The following is a 22059-nucleotide window of genomic DNA, read 5'->3' on the forward strand; positions in this document are numbered from 1 at the left end:
TGTAAACCAGCAACGGTCGATATCCTATAAACAAAATAATACAGTACAATAAACAGGCCTATAAAGACATGGAGCCGTTATCAAGTTTTACATCTTTCCTGCTAAATCAAAGCTCAGCAGCCATGTGACAAGGAGGGTGATCAGACAGCCATTGCTTTGTGTTTAGAGAGCAGTGCCATTTGTTAGCAGGGAGGAGGTAATGACTGTGTCCGTACATGTAACCTCAGGCTGGGCTTTGGTAATCTCTCCTCACCAGAGACGCCGCTGCCAACCCAGCCGAGGAGGGCGGTGGAAGCCGGCGGCTTCTCCTCCCTTTCTCTGTCACTCTCTCCCCCTCTCTTCCTGCCCATCTGTGTCTCTAACACTCACTCAAACTCTCCTTTTCGGGAAGGCTGCGTTCCCTTCACGACCTGTGACTTTCAGCCCCTCTCCGCTCTCCTCTCCACCCCTCTGTGTGTTTCAGCCCCTTCAGAGGGAGAAAAAAAAGTGAGGCTCATCTCCGCGTGTGTCTCTCCCTCCCTCCCTGTCATCTATCTGCATGCATACACGCCCACACAGATGATCAGCAGACACTTCCTGCCCACAGAGGTCCTCAGGCTGCCAGTTTCCCCCAAGTAGAGACAATCTGCCCTCAGTCATTTACTTCCCTCTGTCTATTGTCTTTCTATTTTCCTCCCAATTTTCTCCATGTTTCTTGATGAAACCATATCTCTAAAAAATTAAGGTCAATTACAACGATGAGATTTTTTAATCAATCAATTATCTGCAAACTATATTAACTTCCAAAGAAGAATCATATTCAGAGAAGTGTATTAATAGATTTTCCTACAGTATCTACCTGTGGCAGTTACAGCAAGGTTGTTTCTGTGTAAAAGAAATTCCACTAGCATGTAGAGGCGGGCGATATGACCTCAGAATCATATGAAGGTATTTCTTTAGCTTTTTGCATTAACTGTGTTATATCATGGTATTACAGTATTATAGGGATTTAATGCATATTATCCATGCACTACAACCCCCCGTTTCTCCCCTCAAACAAACCTGTTTGAGGTGATGCTCAACTCATTTCTTTGCACGAGACCAGAGACACATCTTTTAATGAGTCACTATGTGCTCTGTTCAGTACATCAGCTTAAATCGCTGTGATTTTAAGTTTTGTTTCTCTTCTGCAGAGTTGTGTAAATGCCCCTTCAGGTACTGTAGGATGCAACGCACGCCACTCTCAAACCCATTCATTGTCTAAGTGTTGCGCAAGGGTGTATCTGTGCCGCACCGAGCTTAGCGCAGTGCAAGGTCGCGCCAGTCGTTACTGCGTGCTATATGGACATTTTCAACTTGGGTGCAGCACTCAGTGACAACTTCTCAGCGCGCCCAATAGGAGGGGAGATCAGATCACTTTCCTGAGCTCTACAATACCAGCTTCGAGCGCTACCAGGACATCGGCAGAAAAGCTTTTGTTTGGAAAGGTTTTAGCGCTATTTCAGCTTTATTCTGACTTTGTTTGTACTTTACTGTATTTGTACTTGGGTTTACCAGGTGTGTTAAAAAAAAGTATCAGAAATGTGTGTTGTGGTTGTGAAGCGGCGGTGAAGCTGCAGCTCCTGGACGAGACTAAACTCCTCCAAATCCTGTCGTGCCCTGAGGATTTAATGAACACACAACCTCTTCTTTTTTGCAGCTCGTTTCCACCTTCTCAGCAGAAGAAAGGCCAGGGCTTTCTTATTCTCATTACTGGACAGATACATTTTGCTGAAGCAGAAGCTACTTTCCAGAGCTATTTTCCCCGTCTGTCGTTTTGGTCACCTAGCAACTTGCGAAATAATTCATTTCAGTTTGTCACTGAACATTGAGTTATAAAATGATATCCACATCCGAGTTAGCAGTTAGCATACACATACTATGTTAGCTGAGATTTATTTTCTCAAAGCTATGAAAGCACTGCTTAATATAAGTGACAAATTGTTAGCTAGAGCTATCTTATGATTGAGCTAACCCCTCCTCCCCCACATGTTTGCAACAACCGCCTGCCAAAAACTGATCAACTATCACCTATCTGTGGTCAACACACCACACCTGCAGCCATCAATACTTCAGACTAGGACAATGTTGATGCTTTATGTAAATAAGCCAATCGCTGCTTTGACTTTTCCTTTGATTAGTTCCCATAATTACCAGTGGAAATTGTTCAATAAATGCCCAAGCATTATCAGTAAAGCATAGCAAAAGCACAGAAGAAGTATGAACACAATCTGTTTTAATGAGTGAGTGAGTGTGTTACTATGGTCACCGCTCTGTGCGTCAAAGGATGTTGTCCGGACCCCTCTATGAATATAAAACATGATTACAGTTAAACTAAAATAAGTAATACTCACTTATTCACTGCATAACCGCAGAATGTGTCACAGAATAATCTCATTCTGGATTTTTTTTTTATTTGCTTATTTTGCCATCCTTACCGGTCTATAAACAAAACTAAAGGAAGTCCAGTTAGTTAATTCAACATGACATGATTTGAACATAGGCTACTTGTATACAGCTACAGCTATAGCAATTCTGCAGGGCTAAAATAGTTCAGAAACACAAGCACCCTTAAAGTTTACACGTTTTCAAAGGAATGTATAACTGCGTGAAAATGTGCCTGATGCACATGAAAATGGATTTTAAAAGACACAAAAGAGGAGACAAGACTATATCAGATTATAAAGTGGTGAAGGAAATTCACCAAGTGGTGCATAAAAATGTATCAGAATGCAGGAAAATAAATGATTTGTGGTCCAAGGACACCTCAAGGCTCCCCCTTACCTGAAGATGCCAACTATTGAAGGACAAATATTGAGCTGTTTCCTGCATTGACCAACAGGCTGAAAATGATAAGCGGAAATAGGTTTGGTTGTTCTGGTCATGAGGAAGAATCATGATAAAATCGGGATCGTGAACTTGCCATAAAAAATGTGTGATATTTTTTTCCATGTGACCCACCTCTAGTCTGAAACACGGTCGCTTCTCAAGGATTTTAAATAATGCAGTGCCCATAAAAGGAACTCTTAGAAGTAGTTTATGGCTAACTGCTGGCTACATCAGAAGTTAACTGTGAGTCATTTACAGACATCACTGCTAGCCGGGTTCTGTGATTGGACTGAATACAATTTTCAATACCTAAACATGTCTACTATAACATAGAGTATAAAGACCCTTAATAACATAGAAAGCGGCTATTTCTTATTTTGGTTTCAGGGGTTTAAGTTAAAAATAATAATAGTCTAATTCTGAAAGTCACATGAAACATTTTCTCAAATAAATATGTTTCTTATATGAGAATATAATAAAAACCTTTCAATGACCAAATGTTTAAGCTGCGTGAACTTTATATTAACAGCATGAGGGCCACAGGATGTTAACTCCAGCCTTCAGTCTAAAAGATCTGTGCTTTTTACACCCACAATCCACTCCAGGCTGTCTGCTGTATGGACACATCACACTTAATGGATTGGAAAAAGCTTTTCTAGCCAACATTACACAGACAGAAATTCTGCTTCATCTCAACTGTGTTTGGCGAAAAAAAGAAGAAGAAGAAGAAGAAATTTAATGGTTGGGCTTTTTCTTTTAATTCCCTCTCTTCCACCTCCTCCTCATGTTACACTCCTACTGCATCTTTCTACTCTTTCCCAGCCAGTTATTTTACATGGACCTCACCTGAGTTGTGTTCAACCAGTCTGGATGTTTACTGTGTTTTGCTGCAGCCCAAACACCTCACTTTCAGAGTTGCCCACACTGCTGAACTAGCCTCTGTGTTACATGACAGAAAGTTAGGCTTTCATAATCCTTTATCTAACACGACCTTCCATCGTCTCCTTCTTTCCGCCCACTTCCCCCTTTTCCCTGTCGATTCCCTCACCCTCTGTCTCTCCCGCTCGCTCAACATCAGTCCCCTGGGCAGCTCTGGCGCTTGGTGCCGGGCCTGAGCTCTAGCACGGCTGCCCTGCCAGTGTGTATTTTAAGACAACCAGCATGTTCCTCCATGGGTATAGAGGCTAGGTATGACTCACAAATCAGATATTTGACCAGAAGAGCCACACAGTAGAGTAGAGCTGAGGCGTGGGTGGAAAGTGTGGATAGCTCACAAAGAGAACCTGACCGACCTCCATCTTTCCATCTGGTAAACAGACTGCTATTTCAACTAAATTGGTTTTTCAAAAGAATAATCAATTCCAAACATCAAGTAGCCTAATCGGAAATTAGTCTGTACTCATGAAAGAGCTATGTTATGCAGTGTTAGAGTCTAAAATTGCTTTTTGGAATACCTGTCTTTAAAGAAAGCCTTCTAAGAACACCTAACAAAGTTCGCCTTTAAAGCCTGCATGACAGTCGAGCTTTTATTCTGTCACTCATGACATTTATTTTCTACAGATCCTGTTTTTTCTTCAAGTAATTTTGTGCAGCTCCTCGTAGGCTTCACACAAAGCCAGGCCCTGCAGAGAACAATAGAGTTCAACAGAACAGCCTTGATAATGGCGGCTGTGCTGCGCGCTCTCTCCAGGTGCGACGGGAAACTCACAGAGTCACGGCAAGAATAAAACACAGCCTGCAGGTTTATGACTAAGTGTTATCAAATGTATTCCTTTATATCCACGGGGTCTCACATTACAAAGGGCTGTATTGATTTTTCCAGACTGCAGAGTGCACTGGACGCGGCTTTGTTTTTTCTCTGCTGTGTTCTTTCTCTGCAGCCTGCATCGTAACTTTAGTTTTTCAACATGAGATATGAGATATCAATAAAGCCATGCTGAAATATGCATTCTATTATGCTCTGGATAAGAGACAAAATACATGTCTATTCTTCCTGCAAATACAAAAGTCTGTGTTTTTGTGTTGGCAATCATTGGTGTGTGCAACATCTTTACATCTCTGCTCTGCCTCATTGCATTTTCCAGCACTGGACTGTCTCTGGCATATTATTCACCACAGAGCGATCATAGGTACATCTTTTTTCCCCCCACCTACACCTGGAGCATACAGGGTCTGACACATTCATTGTTAGTCGTGCACCTGCAACACTCTGACCTGCATCCCAATGACTCCCTCTGTATTACCCCCCCCCCCATCTCTCTGTGTGCAGCTCTCCCCTCAGACTCGACAGAGCATCATCGCTGGGCCCATTTCTCCCCTAATAGTGCAGACAATGGTGGGTGAGCCTCCTCGATCTTATCTTCCCTCCTCTGTCTGCTCCTCCTCACAAAGAATTCTTTAGCAGGGCCATGTAATTACATAGTGATCACAGCAGGGGAAAAAATATCACAGATATCTCATATTCCTTCAGTTGGTGTGTCTGAGCTCATACTTGAATCCATGCACTTGAGATATATGTAATGGTTTAGATCAGAACAGGATGTTTCAACAGAGAGCTATCTGCTTGCTTTGGCATCGCCTGCAGTGCTGCCTTGAACCGCTCCCAGGGTTGAGATTTTAGAATCTTATCACAAACACCTGCATGCAGAAACACTCGCCCAATCCTCTGTCATCCCGCGTGGATCTGTCTGACTGAGAGAGGGTTTGCAAATGTGAAGTAGAACGTGCACATGAATACAGGTTTCTGCAAAAGGGCCACACTTATACTTAAATAGCTAAAACTAACATAATTCCCAGTGTTGTGTTTTTACATTATGCTGTGCATTGCAGTAACTGCAACTAACGGAATGTATGCAGTCTTGATGATTTTATTTTAAAGGGACACGGCCGTGTGCCGCTTAAACTGCCATTCACAGTATGATATTCACACTCATCTAACAGGGCTTTAAAATAGGTATAAAATACATTGAAAACTACAAAGGAAGGCAATAATAAACCAGAAGAGCATTCACATTCTTTCTTTAAAAAGAAAGAGAAAAATATAGAAAGGATTGAAACCCATCCAGAAACAGATAAAAACTTTTTTTTTTTTAAATAGCAGCATAAAGCTTCAGAAAGACAAACCCCCAAACATGGAGGTTTAAAGGTGATAATAAAAAAGATTTGAGGCAACCTTGAGTATGGTAACAAAATAAAAACATCACGATAGGGCACTTCACAGTGAACCTGAGGAGTTTGTTTCCTTGAGTTTGTCTGCACCTTCCTCCAGGCCTTTATACAAATAACGTCTCCTTCGCTGGGACTTTAACCGGCCCTCACATCAACTATCTCTAACCTGAAGCTTCTGATTGTTGGAACTCGTTGGTGGGAGTTCAGAGCTGCAGCCTGGGAGGCTCAGTCCGGGGAAATAGAGTCCCTTCTCCTCTGAACTCACCTTTCTTCTTCTGTCAATACAGGGGACAGTCAGAACAGCCTGAGGATGTCAAGCTGTGTGACTCATGAGGAAATATAATCCTCAGTCAGTCAGACCTCAGCCACAGTATGTTTATAAAGTGAGCAGGATGTGAGCTGCAGATTAACTTTAAATCTAGCAGCCAACAAGCCAAAGATAAAATCAAGAATGTACGGTCACTTAATGGTTACAACTCTGACTGCGACATTTTAATGACTTGTGGGTTTGAGGCAAGAATATATGAGGTGAAAAGATCTTTTAATATAGAAGTTAAATGTTTGAGAATATATGGTCCTGGTAGGTTTCCAAAGTACAGGCTTCTTTTTGCCACTTTAAGCAGTACTGGTGACACTGGGAGGGGGGGCAATGCTAGGAGTTGGGCATCAGTCAACCATTTTGGTTTGGACAGAAATCTCTCAGAAATGGGTTAGATGGCAATGACATTTTGAACAGACATAATTGATGACTAATTGATGAATCCAGACTTTAAATATCCCATCAGTTTTATAGTCTTTCAATTCTCAAATTGATATATCTCAAAATCTACGATTCATTTTTGGTGCAGTGCTGTTTATTACCAAAAGGTAATCATAGGCATTCTTAACAAGGATTGTGACCTTCATTGAAATGTTAGCACTGTCAAAATGAGCATGTAAGCATGCCTACGTTAGAATTAAGCTTAAGTTAAGTTAAGTTTTTTTTTTTTTTTTTTTTACCAATGGCTTGACGAAAAAGTAAACATTTAGTGGTTCATGTTGCTGTTTCATCTATTGTTTTCTCTGTATTTCTAAACCATTTCAAAGTAGATTAAAAGTACTCGTGACCATTTGAGATGTGAAATCCAACTGAGTGCACATCAAGTGTTTCTCAGTCAGATTATATTTAAGTATTAAAGCAGTGCAGAGTCTCCAAATCAACCTTTGCCCTAACTACACTAACACATTAGGCAAACAAACTGGTAATGCCATTTAACCATAAAAGATTTAGTTACACTACCACCAACACAAATCTATAAGTCAAAGTTATACTGCTAAATGGCTATAAAAAGGTAGGTACAATGACAAACCATGGAGTAAAGTGTGTCTCTGTTTGTCTGCTACCCCTGTGGCTCTCTGTGATGAAAATCATACAGTGTCAAGTCGTGACCTGGCCACCTGCTGGCTCTCTGTTTGCTGGGTGCTGCTGATGTAGAGCATTTCTGAGGGCATCTGACCTTGTAGTCATGTCAGCAGCACACAGGCTCTGCTCCACAGCCAGAACAATGGACGATTGTCCACTCAGTGAGAGCAAGAAGCTTTTCCAGTGCCGTATTCAATAACCTGCCAAGTCTGGAAGAACTGGAAAAAATCTTTCAGATGGAGCTATTCTGTGTAAATAGACTCTCATTCTCACTGAGATTATGATTCATCACAGCAAGTGTCTCAACTAATGGACCGAGAAGATTTATGGGGAATGTGTTTTTGTGACATGCACATTTTGCATAACTTCCTCTCACAGTGAGACAAAGTGTCAGAAGGCTGCATACTGACATGTATTTCAAAGCCAGAATCAGAGATGCGAAACAGACGCCAGATCAGACAATTACCCTCAGACAAGTTAACCAGCCGAAACAGGAACGGGCACAGCTGAATACAATGGAACTGTCACAAGCCGCTTCTGAAGGGTTATCTTTATTTTGAAAAAGAAAACACTAACATGCATCCCCCTCAAAACAGCTCATGTGGATCTCTAGTGTGCTAACAACACAATCTGTCAAACACTCTGAAGTAAGAGACAATACAATGCTTTGCACATGTAATACAAAGATATGAAAGCTAGAACGTTGGACATGTTGCCTCATTATTAATGAAAAAAATGAATATATATGAATTTGTATTTCTTTAGCTAAGTATCTCATGTGGCAAACAGTGTTGTGTGTAGTCAATAACTTCTTGCCTTGCAAGTCAGAAATCTAATCCAAACACCAATATACATTTTTTTTAGAGATAATAAAATATATTATCTAAGCCAAGCATATCAATACGGTAACAAAGGGCTTATTACTGTACATGCACTGGCTTTAACCAAATGTTAAAATACAATTGTGCAGTAAAACAAACTAAGGTCTTATCTGTTAAAGCCACTTGTGCTCTGACCAGCACAGTGAGTGCCTTGAAGTGCCACGTATTTATCCATTCCTCTATTTTATATTCATTAGTGCACACACCTCTGTTTGCATGGTTTCCCTAAATAATAAGGTGTGATGTGTTTCCAACTGTGCACTGGAACTGGAAAATTGCTTGAGCACTGAGAGTGAAGGATTATTGCCACTCTAAAACACTCACACACATCCACACACACACACACTCATGTCCACACTTTTAGTACTTAGGAGGACATTGCACTGACGTACACTCATACCCTGGAGGCTTAGGCCTGACCTAAACCCTTAAATCAAACTTTGACTAATGTTAAGAATAGCCTTTAAGACATGAGGAGGATTTTCAAACCCAAAAAATGTAAAAACGAAACAAAAGAAATCCCTTTCTATTAATCGACCCACTAGCAGTGTGTGGTGTTGTCTTGTAGCTGCAGACATCCTGCCCTTTGTCTGTGTTACGTATTTTTCTTCTTTTGGGGAACCTTTTGGTTGTTGTGTGTAGCCCACAGCCAATATCAAGGGGCAGGTTAGGGATCAAATAAACGAAGCTGCTAGGTCACATGGCTGTCTACTCTTCATCTCTCGCCTCCCAAATAGGCCACACCAGGAATCTTGCATCTGGTTGTTTCTAGATTCAAATTAAATACAGTGCCTGCAGGGTATTTTCAGATGTGTGTGCATGCTCAGTAATGCTTTCAAAAGTAACAACAGTTAAAAGAAAGAAAGAAAGAAAGAAAAAACGTTGTCTTCTGATTTACTGCTTTGTACTCAACTCCCTCTCTTAACTCACAAGCTAACAAGCACAACCATCTCACCATCATTGAGCCAGGGAGGTGTGGCCCCCCCTGTTATTGTGTTTTCACAAACAGAATGTGATTATTCCCACTACTTCTGCCGACCCATTCTGGTTTCATGGGGACTTTAAAACTTCCATTGTCTCTAGAGAAGCGAGTATTTATTAGTACCCATGCAGACACAGGTGATAGAGAGACCTGTCAGTCAGATAGATTGTGTTTAGTCCGATAAGTTTTTTATATTTTTGCAGACTTTTGATTGGATGACGAAGCTGAAGACGTTATAGAAAGACTCAGTATTAAGCAACCGCTCTTCTGCAAAGCTTGTTCTCACCACAACCCGCGTTCTATACACCAATAAAAGAATGTAAACACGGTGAAGTCAGAGGGAGAAATCTGAATCCCAGTGATTAGATAAGGTTAAATAGGCATTTAACCTGAATATAACTCAAGTTCTACTGTGTAAATATTTCTGTATAGCCTCCAGTCACTGCATTTAACAAAGAGGATGAAAGAATATAAACAACAGTTACTGTGGGAATACAATTGTATCATATACAATATGCCGCCTGAACACATCTGACTGTCTTGGGCTGCTGCGGAGCCATCAACATTTGAAATATGACACTGGATCAATCACAATCTAAATAAATCACAACCTATACTGCAGGTGTCTATACCAGGGCCACCAGTACATCAACCAGTACGTCAAGTATAAATCATCATCAGGCTTGTCCTAACCTCAACTACAATCAACCGCACACCTTAACCAAACCCTACCTTTAGAATCAAATGTCTAGTGGTTAACTTGTTGTGAGGTCTTTCTTTATGACCTCTTAATGTGAATATTAAAGCAGACTTTTGTCCTAACAGCATGATTAATATAGCTATACACATATGGGAAACCTATATACACATACAGGAAAACCTTGAACAACAGCATGAAAAATGGAAAATCAGGGTGTAATATAGTATTCTTAAAATATATCTGATTTCACCCTCCTGAATATAAAATAGATTTTAGTTTTGAATCTTTTGGCAGGAGTACAGAGAGAAAAATCTTTGACTGGCTGACGCAACACAGACAGTTTGGTATTTGAATATCAACAAGCAAATATCACATTTGATTGGCCTTTGACCTCCAGGTAGCACATGACAGCTCAATGCATAATCCATTGATAAATGGCAGGCTATTGATCCACCCAGCTTCACTGTGGGCCACATGCGAGTGGTCCAACACTGATAAAGCTGTTAAAAAAACACTATCTCCTGCCATCAATAGCTCCTGTGTGGCATTCAATTGGAGTTTAAGCAATCCTATTTGAAAGGAGAGAGCTTCCCTAATTTGCAAAATGTCAGTGGTGATTGAGGTCTTCCTTCAAATCAATGCATGTGTCAGATGCTGTTTTTCAGAGAGCACTTGAAATCCCACGGGATTTGCATCTGAAAACAGTCATCCTGTCAACTGATTTGTTATGTATATATGCCTTAGATGCTGCAGCACTGTATACATTTCAAGCTCAAAAGAGCGGAGACACACAAAGTTGTTCAAACAGCACAAACACACCACTGCACAGCCAACCCGGGAAAAAAATAAAAATACATACGCCACACTCGCAAAGCTTCATCCCAAGGGAAATACAGACAAAATGAAACTGAAGCTAATGAAAGTTCCACTCTTTCATTTCCACATCAAAAATCAACAGGTGTTTTTAGCATAACTACCTGAGGCCCATGCTGCACTCTAATAATTTAGTCTCTCTATAAAGGTCCACATTGTGCTGCCTGATGTCATGGTTATATATTACTGTTAGTATCTTTTGTTAGCAACTGATGTACCCTCAGGCTCTGCTGTAATAACACAACACAAGGACAAGGAATTCGGATGATGTTTATTATGCTCACTAGGAAAGCGCACACTGGACTTTGCCATCCCTGTGCACAAATCTTAAATTCATAAACATGGATGTTTAATGACCATATTTCAAATGGATGAGCTCACTGACCCAGAGCTTCAGGTTTTTGAATATCTGCAAAATAAAATTGAGCGTAGCTAAGTAGATTCATGAGAACTAATATATGAAACTGTCTGTGTTATACTAACTCAATTCATTTTGAGGTAAATAGTTCAGCTCAACTACATTCCGAGGGCAATTGTTGTACATGTTGCATCACTTAACTAATATTAGATGCATGAGAGTTTATATAAAACATGTTATCTGCCTATAACATAATATTATTTTTCATAACTTATACCTCTCAGCAAAATTAGCTCCACTTCCACTTGCCACGGTGTGAAATGCTGCTTAAATTATATACACAGCGATGCTTAAGTGCCACTCAAAACCTCTGCCTCCCAACCAAAAGCGATAGAGTTGAAAATGATTTTCATTGTGTTCCTGTTTACATTCACAATTACCTATAAGGAAATAAAGAACAAATACCTCTCTCTAGAAACAATATTGGCACTTTTATGAAAAAGGTCTACCTGGCTTGCTGCCACTCGAGGTACCTGAGGAAAAAATGAGCACTATAGATAGAAGGACCATTTCGTTTTCTCTTCCCTCTCTTGCAGCTCAAGCTGGCGTGCGGTGACGCCTCGTCTATTTCTTGCTGCTCTTCAGTGACATGCCTGTCTACATTAGAGCCCTCGCATGGGCATGCAGTCCAAACAGAGCCTCGTGCTGCCGGCCTCCAGGGACTGCCATGTGAGCGGTTCACCTCCTGTCACTTCTAACTTGTTGGCCCACTGCACAAAGTTGATTGAGTTTGAGAGCTGTGTTGCATTCATCATTTCTAGTAATGTCTCTTTGGTTGATATGGAAAATTTGTCGTTACCAATAAGATATGTTCGTCTGGAACTTTGGAGAGATGTTCATGGTCAAAATCAGGTAAAACCCTCCTGTCTTTGTTGATTTTCTTACTACAATCTGTCCCCTTTTAAGTGAAACTCCTCAACAGCTAGCGGGTGTATAGCGTGTAATTTAGAACATGTGTGTTCCACCGAGATTCTTTTAATGACTTCAATTACTCGGCTGTGTTAAATACTTGATTCTGATTGGCCAATTAAGCAGAGCAACGCTCACTGTTGTTAAGAAATACTAACTATTAAAAAAGCAGATGATTGCAGGGGACTCGGCTCTTGTCGTGGACTCTGGAGGACTAACTTTCATCACATCAATCGGCGGAAAGAAGTCCGGTTTAATTTGGAGTCGGTCTGTTTACAGTGGGAAGAAGAGAAAGGAGAGGATAACAATGGAGGAAAGAGGTTAAAGGATGGAAGAACTGTACGCTACGACAGGGAAATCTACCAAACTAAAACACTAAGACTTCTGTATATAGACTTCTTAATGGAAAATGTCAACAGACTACGACGGTGTTGAGGCGGAAAAAATAAATCAGGTGCTGCCCTGATTAATCCTGGTCTGTTCACCTTGTGTTTCAATTCACCATCTGCGGTAATGTTCAGTGTAGTGTGAGTAATAACAGCTAGTCTAGCTCACCTTAACCATGCTACAGACGTAACTGTTGCTATGGACCAAGCTCTAACTGTAGATTAAACTATTTGTTGATTAATTGATTAAAATAATAAAATAATTTTCAAATCAATATTGTTTCAAATGATTGATCTCCTTAGTAAGTAGCCGTTTAATAAGTGTGGTAGTGATTTGGTGGACGAGGTCCTGTTCCATTCCGCGACAACAACCTGCTCACTATACGTTATCCCTTATATGATTCTTTAACTTCTCCACCAGGGTCATCATCAAGTGATAAATTATTCCAAGACACTGCTTTCTAACAATTACTAATTAGTTTCCATCAGCCCCAGGTGTCCTTTGTTTTAAGCTGAAGTTTGCAAATATGTTAATGCTAACACACTAAGATTGGGGATCTAAAAAAGTAAACTACTTCTTCTAAACATTTTAGTACAAACCTTGTTTGGGCTAACCATTGTCAAAGGAGGTAAGGTAGGACATGTTAGCATGATAACATGCTAAACTGAGATAGCGTACTTAATGGTAAATAACAAAACTGAACAGCATTGTTAGCAGTTAGCATTGTCACTGTGAAGAATGTTTGTTTGCAGTTTTTTAGCATTCGGCAAAAGCACTGCAGTGCGTTACAGTCCAAACCTCAGAGCCACTGTTTTACTTCCTATTTTCTTTAAAGTCCAACATTTTGTATGTGTTGAGAGGGAATTCTCCCTGACAAGTAGATCCAAAGGATTAGTCTTAAGTGCAAAATAATTTCTAATGTGGTGTGTGATTTCAGATTGTGATGAGGAAGGTGTTGAGAAAGCGATGAAACAGGGAACAAAGCACAGAGCCCAGGTCTGAGAGGACCCATAACAGATGCATCATTTGGAATCAGCAGACACTCTCACAGGCTGCACTAAGAGAAGCCTTTTTCACGAATTCACCAAACTCATTTAGCAGGATTTGAGGACCCGTGAGAAGACAGGAAAATGCCTGGAAAAACAGTTCACTTGATCCATGGAGACATTTTGTGCTCTTATGAGGTTTTCTGCCTTGAAAACAGAATCAGATCCTATTTAGTCATTCAGCGCTAGTATGGCTGAGTGACTTTGTAATGGAAGCTGTGTCAAAAATGCTCCATGGAAAACATATCACTGTGTTTAAACAAACTACAATGAGCCCTGTGATAATGCCTTTCAGCCCACACTGGACTGTTTCCTACACAAGTAAAAGGGACATTTTTCCTTTTTGGAGGGATAAGTGCGAGCCCGACCGGCAGCCAGCAGAGACCTCCTCATGCTTCTCCACTCATCCCCGTAAGAGGATCGGACGTAATGGGGTTTCCTCTTCTTTTGCTCCTTCTGCTCGCCAGATTAACTGCAGAAAACTTCCAACAAAGTCTAAGAGTGCTGTTCTAGTCACATTTCACAGTCATACTGCCGACACGTTTTTTGAGGAACACTGGTGTGACCCCATGTGAGAGCAGAGCTAAGCTTTAAGGCAGGTGCCCGCTTCCATCCTCCTATGCATGGGAGGTGTGGGTAACAGCCTGTCTCTGAGAGACAAGCTTAAAAGCATGTATAAAGGAGGGATGGCACCCAGTTACATGGTCTGAATGAATATTTATCAGATGTAAGTGGACACAAAATAGAAACAAACTGAAACATGTCTGAAAACAAATGAAGAATGAAGTCAGAATGCACTAGCTTTGTTTTCATTGGAAAACATTTAGTCACACAGTCGTGCACACTATTATGGAGCCCAATAATAAAGTGGACCATCCCCCCCAGGCCTGTGGGAATATCCAAGACATTAATATCAGGCATGCATGGCTTCTCATATTCTCCCTGTGGCAGGCCGCTGACCTAAAGACCTGGTGTCAGAAGCGATGACAACATGTCTAACACAGGGATATTTTATTCAGTTTATTAATGTTGCATCAGTTGTTCACAGAGAATCGTGTTTGTGTGTAAATATACACCTGCTCCACTGAACATGAGTGCAACAGAACTCTGTCACAACGCTGTTCCTCCCAGAAATAGGGCCAAAGAAAGAGAGAGACATCTGATAGATCAGGTTCTCAGACGACATTTCGCTGTGTAGCTAGTATCGTAATTGTTGCCATTGCGTGTCTGGAGTTTTCCTGGAGATCAATTTGTGCTTTGGAAACCGCCACAAACACGACTTTGACATCATTCCAATTTAAATGTAAAAAAAATTTTTGTTCTTTTTTTTTTCTATCATCCAATTCCAACATTAGATCTATGCCTGCTGTTGCTCAGTCCTGGCACTCGTACTCAGAGCATGGCTGCTGTTATGTCCAGCAACATAATTTCATTTGGATGCATTCATTTGCATCCCAGGTTTACTGCAGCATTACTGGCTCCTCATAATTTACACACAACGGTCTTGTCACCACTTGATCTTGCACCGTGCGCTCTGATTGAACTCTGACCCGGGAAAATACCCTTTCACACTCGTGACCGGCTGAAGAGCATAGGATTGACCTCTCCTTAACTAAGTATTGATTGTTTATATCCTCGTTTGTTTAACTGAATGAAGAACAAGCAGACGGTGGAGGTTCACATTATGTGGCTGGCAAGTAGTAAAATGATCGTGATAGTGGACAAAAAAATAGACTACATGTATAAAGAAGTGTCTAGAATCTATTCTTAGGCTGTCAGCCATGCTAACACGTTGTGGTGTATGCTTGTTACCCCGCCCACGTTTTGTCCTGTCCCACCTGCTCTCGCCCCAGCGTGCAAGTAGATTTCACCTTGCCAATTCCGCTCTGACCAGGGCACAAGTCAGCATCAGATTAAATGGCTGGAATGAAAACCAGCATGGTTTGGGTTAGGGGTCAGTTGTAAGACCACAAGGGAGTACCACTGGAGCCAGTGGTACAAACTATCTCCCGCAGGAAAAAACAATAAAACTATAGAGTTTGTCTTCTACCTGAGTGTAGGGGTTAAAGCTGAGTGGTAAAGAGAGACAGGGAACATTTGGACTCGTATTCAGTTCTTCTCTTGTAATGTAAATAATTCAGGACTTTAAAGAAGGGTGGTGCACTGATCATTAAATTAAATTTAAATGTTATTCACATCATTTATATTGAAGTCTTAGATTTCCATCTTCACACAAATCCCTGTGAGACTTTCTCTAAATCTGAAATTCAAAGAATGTCTCACTCATTTTTCTTTCTTTCCATCTTCTTTTACTCTTTTTGTTACTTTTTTTTCTTGTACTTTTAGCTCAGCTGAGTTCTTTCATAACTTCATTCAGTAGTCATATTTGTTTCTTTACAATGTGAGTTATTTTATCTGTTATAGATCCTGCATGGATTGGTTGATGTCAAAATGGAGCTGGCCTCATCAACAAGGACCAGAATCCCCCAACGAAAAAAAAACACATGTCCTAGTATCACCACAGCAAACTCCAAGTCATGATTATATTGATTTACATTTTCTTTGTCCTTGGAATATTATGTTAATAATAACATACTCAACTGATTTATTTGTCGTCAATTCGGGCTCCTCGTGAGTTTTGTTGTAGGTGTCAACAAAGTAGAAAAAGTGGAATAACTTTTTGCATTATGGTTTCAGATGCTTGTTATAAAGATATAATGTCGTGAGAGGGGTCTCTGTGTCACACTCAGAAAAAAAATAGCCAATTAGCAAGTGATGGAGGGAAAATGCAAGTAGCAAAAGCAGAGAGACAATTGTGTTTTCATTCCTTCAGCTAAGGGTGGGAGTTATTTGTGTGCATATGAAGTGTGTGTGTGTGCGTGTGTGTGTGTGTGTGTGTGTGTGTGTGTGTGTGTGTGTGTGTGTGTGTGTGTGTGTGTGTGTGTGTGTGTGTCTTCAAATGCTGCATCCTTGACATACCAGCACCGTCTCCTATCATAGGGCTGGAGACAGGACTGGATATGTGACTAATTGACCCAAGCTTCTGCATGCATCAATGTACAAATGGCAACCATGTTTAGGGAAAGAGACATAATTAACCTCTGCCATATTGTGTCACTTTGAGTGCTTGTTATGTAACTCACAAACACACACACACACACACACACACCTCATATTCCTCTGGTGTCCGTCTTTACCAGTGTCAGCTGAATAGATCACACTGCAAGGCTTCAATCTCCTTCAAATCAATCACAGTGATGATTCTTTGAAAAAAAGGAGAGATAAAAAGCCGAGCGGAGCCTGTCAGGGCTATGAGAGGCGAGGACGTCAATGCCTCACTTAGACAGCTCGTCTGAAGGGGCCGCTTCCCCAGACAGGAGGACAAGACCGAGTTCACCTGCATTCAATACAAAGTTTTTTGCCTCAGTCTATGGGAAAAAGAGATGCGACCCCTGAATAGCGTGCCTCACTCCCTGATGTAAATGTCATCTAGGGAAAAATCAATTTCATGATTCATTCAAGAGGCCAGGACTTACAAATGGACAAAGTTACCTCGTGTTTTCAAGCACAGAATCCTCCTCCTCCTTGAGATTGACTCATAAGCAAAGAGTGAAGATTGGGTGATTCTTCAAAATGTGCACAACATCATGGCTCCTGGTAACAATTCAAAAGTTTGGGTAATTGATTTTTCTTCTCCCTCCTGTGGCATTGTTGCTTCTCATTTCCAACACAGCATGAAAGGCAGCGAAATAAAAACATCTTAGCAGCAAATCGGCCTCACCATGGCAACAGTATTGATCACCCCTCCTGGGTCCTCAGAAAAATCTATCCCCCATGTCAATTTTCCGGCATTAACAGTTCAGCAGCTACTCATGTCCCGAATAGACGGCCATGATATTTAGCGTCTGGCAATAAAAGTCTACGATCACTATTTAGTTTCTCTGATGATTCATTTATCACAGGGGTGAGGCACAAAATGACCTGATGATGTTCAACGAGAACAAGGCAGAAAGTAAGCTAGGAGGACAGCTAAGTGAGAGGAAATCATACAACTTAAATCTGAAGGTTTAACTTCAAAGCCCGCATTAGATTGTGCACTTATTGAGCATATCCAACAATCAAATATGATTTAAATTAACTCAGACTTTCTTCTGGGAACTCTATCCCTTTGATTTAAGAAATAAAAATGCTTTTCTTCTTTAATTATACCTGAACAGGTCTTCTCTTTAACTTTTGGCTTGAATCATTTGATATTTGATGGATCAAAGTCAAAGATTATCTCAGAAACTTGGAATTGCTGCCACACTTTAATCAAATGCTGTAAAACTAATGAGGGCGAATGGGCTGGGAGTTCTCACTTCTGACATGTATTGATTATACAGTATCATGCGGCCTCACATTTAAGTCATCATCGTTTATTATCACCTCCATCATCACCACTGGAAGGGGGAAAAAAAACTGTGTGATGAAGGGCAAATGGGATCTGAATTTATCTTGCGTGAAGATTTTCTTTTTTACTGTGGTGATTAAATCCACCTGTCTGCCAAACAATTTGGGGAAATGAGAAGAAATGCAGAGTGACGGGTGGAGCTGCACGACAACAGCTGTCAATCCACAGCGCTTGAACAGAGCATCACACATGGACTACGCCTCACACTCCCATCGCTTTACACTTTCAGAGCCGCTGGTGTGAGCTGCAAAGACGAGAGAAGGAATCGCCTCTTTCAACTTAAGCCTTGTAAATTTCACAAATTCATACATGTTAAATTATGCTCGCAAAAGGAAGTCTTACAATGTTCTTTAACAAATAACAAGTCTACTGGGGATGCTTCAAAGTGTAACTGGGGGGTTTCACCAACTTAAAATGATAAAAATCTAATTTGTTAACTCAGCCTACAAAGAGAGAAGAGGAACCAAAGCCAGGGTGTAGGTTGCATTGGGGACCATCCGTCTAATTGTCCAGCCAGTGGAGCCATGAGACCACAGAGGATGACTAGCTGTGTAAAAAACAAAAGTGTTGCATGTGTAAGAGTGTGTGTGTGTGTGTGTATGTGTGTGTGTGTGTGTGTGTGTGTGTGTGTGTGTATGTGTGAAAAGGGTGATGAGAAGGAGATTGGAGGTAGGAGGGGGGCTAAAAGCATGTTAAGCACTTTGACTGTCTTCCAGTTGCAGTTAAACAGCTACTTACAGCCAGGCTGGTGGTTTGTTCTAATTGAACTGGGAGAAAACACAAAACGACAGGAGTGGGTTACAACGTGCGACCACAAATCATTAGCACCAACACTGCAGCCCAGAACATCCTTCCTGGGTGTAACACCACTGTCCTCACACGAGAGAGAAAAAAACAAAACAACACAAAAAAAAAAAGCTGCAAAGAAGTCTGCACATTTGCAAAAGCATCCAAGTAATTAGGTGTTTTGCTGTGAAGATGTGATTTAAATAATTCATCTGTTGTATTAGTGCCCTGCTGTGTTTCCTCATTCCACTGCAGCCCCAGCAGTGGGTCAGTTGTGTCTAAGACAGCAGGAACAGAAATGTATTCACATAGACACGCATGCTAACTCATTTTGAAATTAGTAGTGCAAATTCATTTTATTTACGCAATGCTATCGAGCTCAATTAGGGTGCGAAGAGTTTGAAACAAGCTCCTTTTTTAGGCCCAACCCCCCCCCCCCCCCCCCCGCTGCAGATAAAAGCAACTCAACCATAAATCTCAGCCTTCACGATCAAAACAATTCATAAAAACGCCTGCAGTCTCTTCCTTGTACAAGAGGTTCATATAATCATGCGCAATCACATGAAGCGGGGCCAGTTATTCTCAGGAGGCGGTTGTTGAGTTTGGGTGTGATTGTGTCAGGCTGTCAGTGCCCACTCATCCAGACTCTGGAGTGAGACTGGAACAGACGGGAGCTGTTCTTTCAGCACCACCGGGGACAGGCAACAGCACACTCAGCTGTCTCATGCACAGCACAGTGAAGCGAAGGGGAAAAGTACCAAAACTCACACCACCTTACCTTTTTGTTTTTTTTGTTTTTTTTTTGTTTTATACATGGGGAGAAGTATGGAGGAAAATTAGAACATGGGCAAGAGCAAAGTAAAAATCTCTGTATGAACGCCTGAAAATAAAGGTGTTTGTTTTTTAACAGGGTGGGTTTTATTTTCTGCATAGGACCAGGTTTTTGTTGTTTACCACTTATTACTTCCATCTGCTTCCCATCACTAGGTGGTATAAAACGGAACAGCCTTTCCCTAAAAAGCGGATTCTAACAGGAGTTACATCAAAAACAGTTTTAAAAACTATCCCACACGCTCAAAGACTTGCCTGAAAGAGGCGTAGGATGTTGGCAACCATAATCGATACCGAACTCGCCGAGGCTCCGATGACTCCCACCACTTTTTCCGGCTTGACAAACACCGGTGGCTCCCCGTTGGTGCACCTCACGTCGGAGGTGTCCTTCGTGATGAGGGCTTGCACGAAAGTTAACGATTGCTCCAGCGCGTAGGTATCCCTCGAGCAAGTGTCCAGCACGCGCGCGCCTAAGGTGATGTTGGGTAGGAGTTGCTCGTCCTGGTTGATCTGGTCCAACGCGTACATCATGGCCTCCAGCCTCTGGATGCCGTTCTCTTTTTTCAGGTCTCCGCATGGCGTGCCGTCGGACCCCCGCGCGTGCACCGGGAAGAGTCCGCCGAGAGTCAGGTGGCCATCAGTCCGTATTGAGTGGGGGGCATAAGTCTCCTGGGTTAGCGCGAAATCCACCACAGTCCTCATGAGCCAAAACACTGTGAAAATAAAGCCCAGCTTCACGCGCACAAAGGCACGAGCCATGATCAACTTTTAAGGGACGGGTTGAGCGTAATCAGGCTGAGGAAGTTTGTTAAAATAAAGCCATTCTTCTATGTCACCAGGGAGGAGATTCAACAAGCTGGGCTGAAGAAGCAAGACGCAGAGGATGGCTCAGGCAAACTGCGCCCATCGCTTTGCTGCCTGGAGTGAGCGCTGCAGCTTGTTGAATAGTGAAGCCCTAATTCGGTTTCCCTTTTAGAAAGCGAGGCTACATCCATATGTCAGAAAATATCAGTGGGGGAAAAATGAACACCCTCCGCAGATAAACTGGCCTAATTTTGTCCATTTATGCTAAATCCAAAGGCGCGTGAACAAAAACAGGAAAAACCCGCAGCGCAGAACACACACAGAGAGAATTATTCTACTTCAAACGCGAACGGATTCAAGAAACGATCTCGCAAAATCAATACTTAGATGTCAGGACCAGCAGAAGTGGGTGACATTCTTTCTTGCTCAAACCAACTCCATGGGAGCGCAGGAAAGGCTCGGTCGGCTGTCTGTCTCCCACGGGTGCATATCATCTCCACAGTCTCCATAAAAGGAAAAAGAAGGAAAGAAAGAAAAGAGACGACCAGCGCGAGCTGAAATGCGTCCTCCGAGCAGAGGACCGAGAAAATCCAGCTAATTAAAGCCCCTGCTCTTTCTCCGGCTCTGCAACCGGTCGCATTTATACAAAATGAATGAGTCACAGCGAGGGATTCACTGTGTGCGCCGAGTTTTCAGCCCCCTTAGCTTGCGAGACGTCATTCAGCAGGCTGAGAGAGAAAGAGAGAGAGAGGAAGAGAAAAAGAGAAGCATCACTTCATGTAATGGTTTTCAGGAAGTTGGCGTTCAGCGTCGTAAGGCATCAACTCAACGAGAAGGTAAACATGCCGAGCAAAATGCACTTACTGACTTTAATAGTACGACAATTGTTCCTCTGAGTGCCTCTCCGCGCGCAGCGTCTCCGCATTCATAATCTCTTCTCTCTCTTCTTCTCCTTCTCCCCTCCTTTATCACCTCACACAAACACAGAAGAAGTGTTTCCCCTTCTTTTTGCTTTTGATGTAGAAGGAGGCTGGCATGAAACAGAGATCTGTGGCATTATGAAAAGGAAGAGCTGCAGGTATGAGCCCGCCGACTGGAAAAAGTGGCTTTCCTGAAATAGTTTTGGATTCATTACTGATGCACCTTTAAAACGGAGGCGGGGGGAGGAGGAGGAGGAGGAGGGGAGAACAGACACGTTTGGAGGGGTCCAGGCTGGTCTCCCAGGCAACCCTTCTTCAGAAGACACTCCTGATTCATCCTGTGTGCACACACACACACACACACACACACACACACATAAAGCTGGCATGCACACTGGCACACAGGCTGGTGAGAATTAACCACACCTCCAGGAGCAAAAGGAGCCCTCTCATATTCCTAACAAAACACTATCATCATCACCAAACTATTTAATTGCACAGATGGTGCTTTTACAAACAAGCAGATTATGATAATTTGCGTTCATGGGCAGGCATTAGTAGGGGACTCACTTGGCACTTTTGTGGCATTAATTTTAAACAAGGTGAGGAAAATCGTATTTAAAAAAAAAAATGCATGTTAAAGGCTCTGCTGGAG

At 41.8% G+C, this 22059-nt stretch overlaps 1 protein-coding gene across 2 annotated transcripts in view; it reads right to left on the reverse strand.

Annotated features, from left to right (window-relative positions):
• LOC132989625 (metabotropic glutamate receptor 7) overlaps positions 1-21597 on the reverse strand; it is a 65044-nt gene extending 43447 nt beyond the window's left edge. The window contains exons 1-2 of one of the 2 annotated variants that reach the window (XM_061057338.1): positions 21353-21597; positions 19936-21212 (exon numbers count right to left, since the gene is read on the reverse strand). In XM_061057338.1, coding sequence (XP_060913321.1) covers positions 19936-20439 — 504 coding nt within the window. In that variant the 5' untranslated portion in view covers positions 20440-21212; positions 21353-21597. Of the gene's footprint in view, positions 1-19935; positions 21213-21348 lie in introns of both variants that reach the window. The other variant, XM_061057337.1, reaches the window with a different exon arrangement.
• Positions 21598-22059: the final 462 nt, after the last annotated feature.

Source organism: Labrus mixtus, chromosome 15 (assembly GCF_963584025.1).
Source record: "Labrus mixtus chromosome 15, fLabMix1.1, whole genome shotgun sequence".
NCBI classification, from domain to species: domain Eukaryota; kingdom Metazoa; phylum Chordata; class Actinopteri; order Labriformes; family Labridae; genus Labrus; species Labrus mixtus.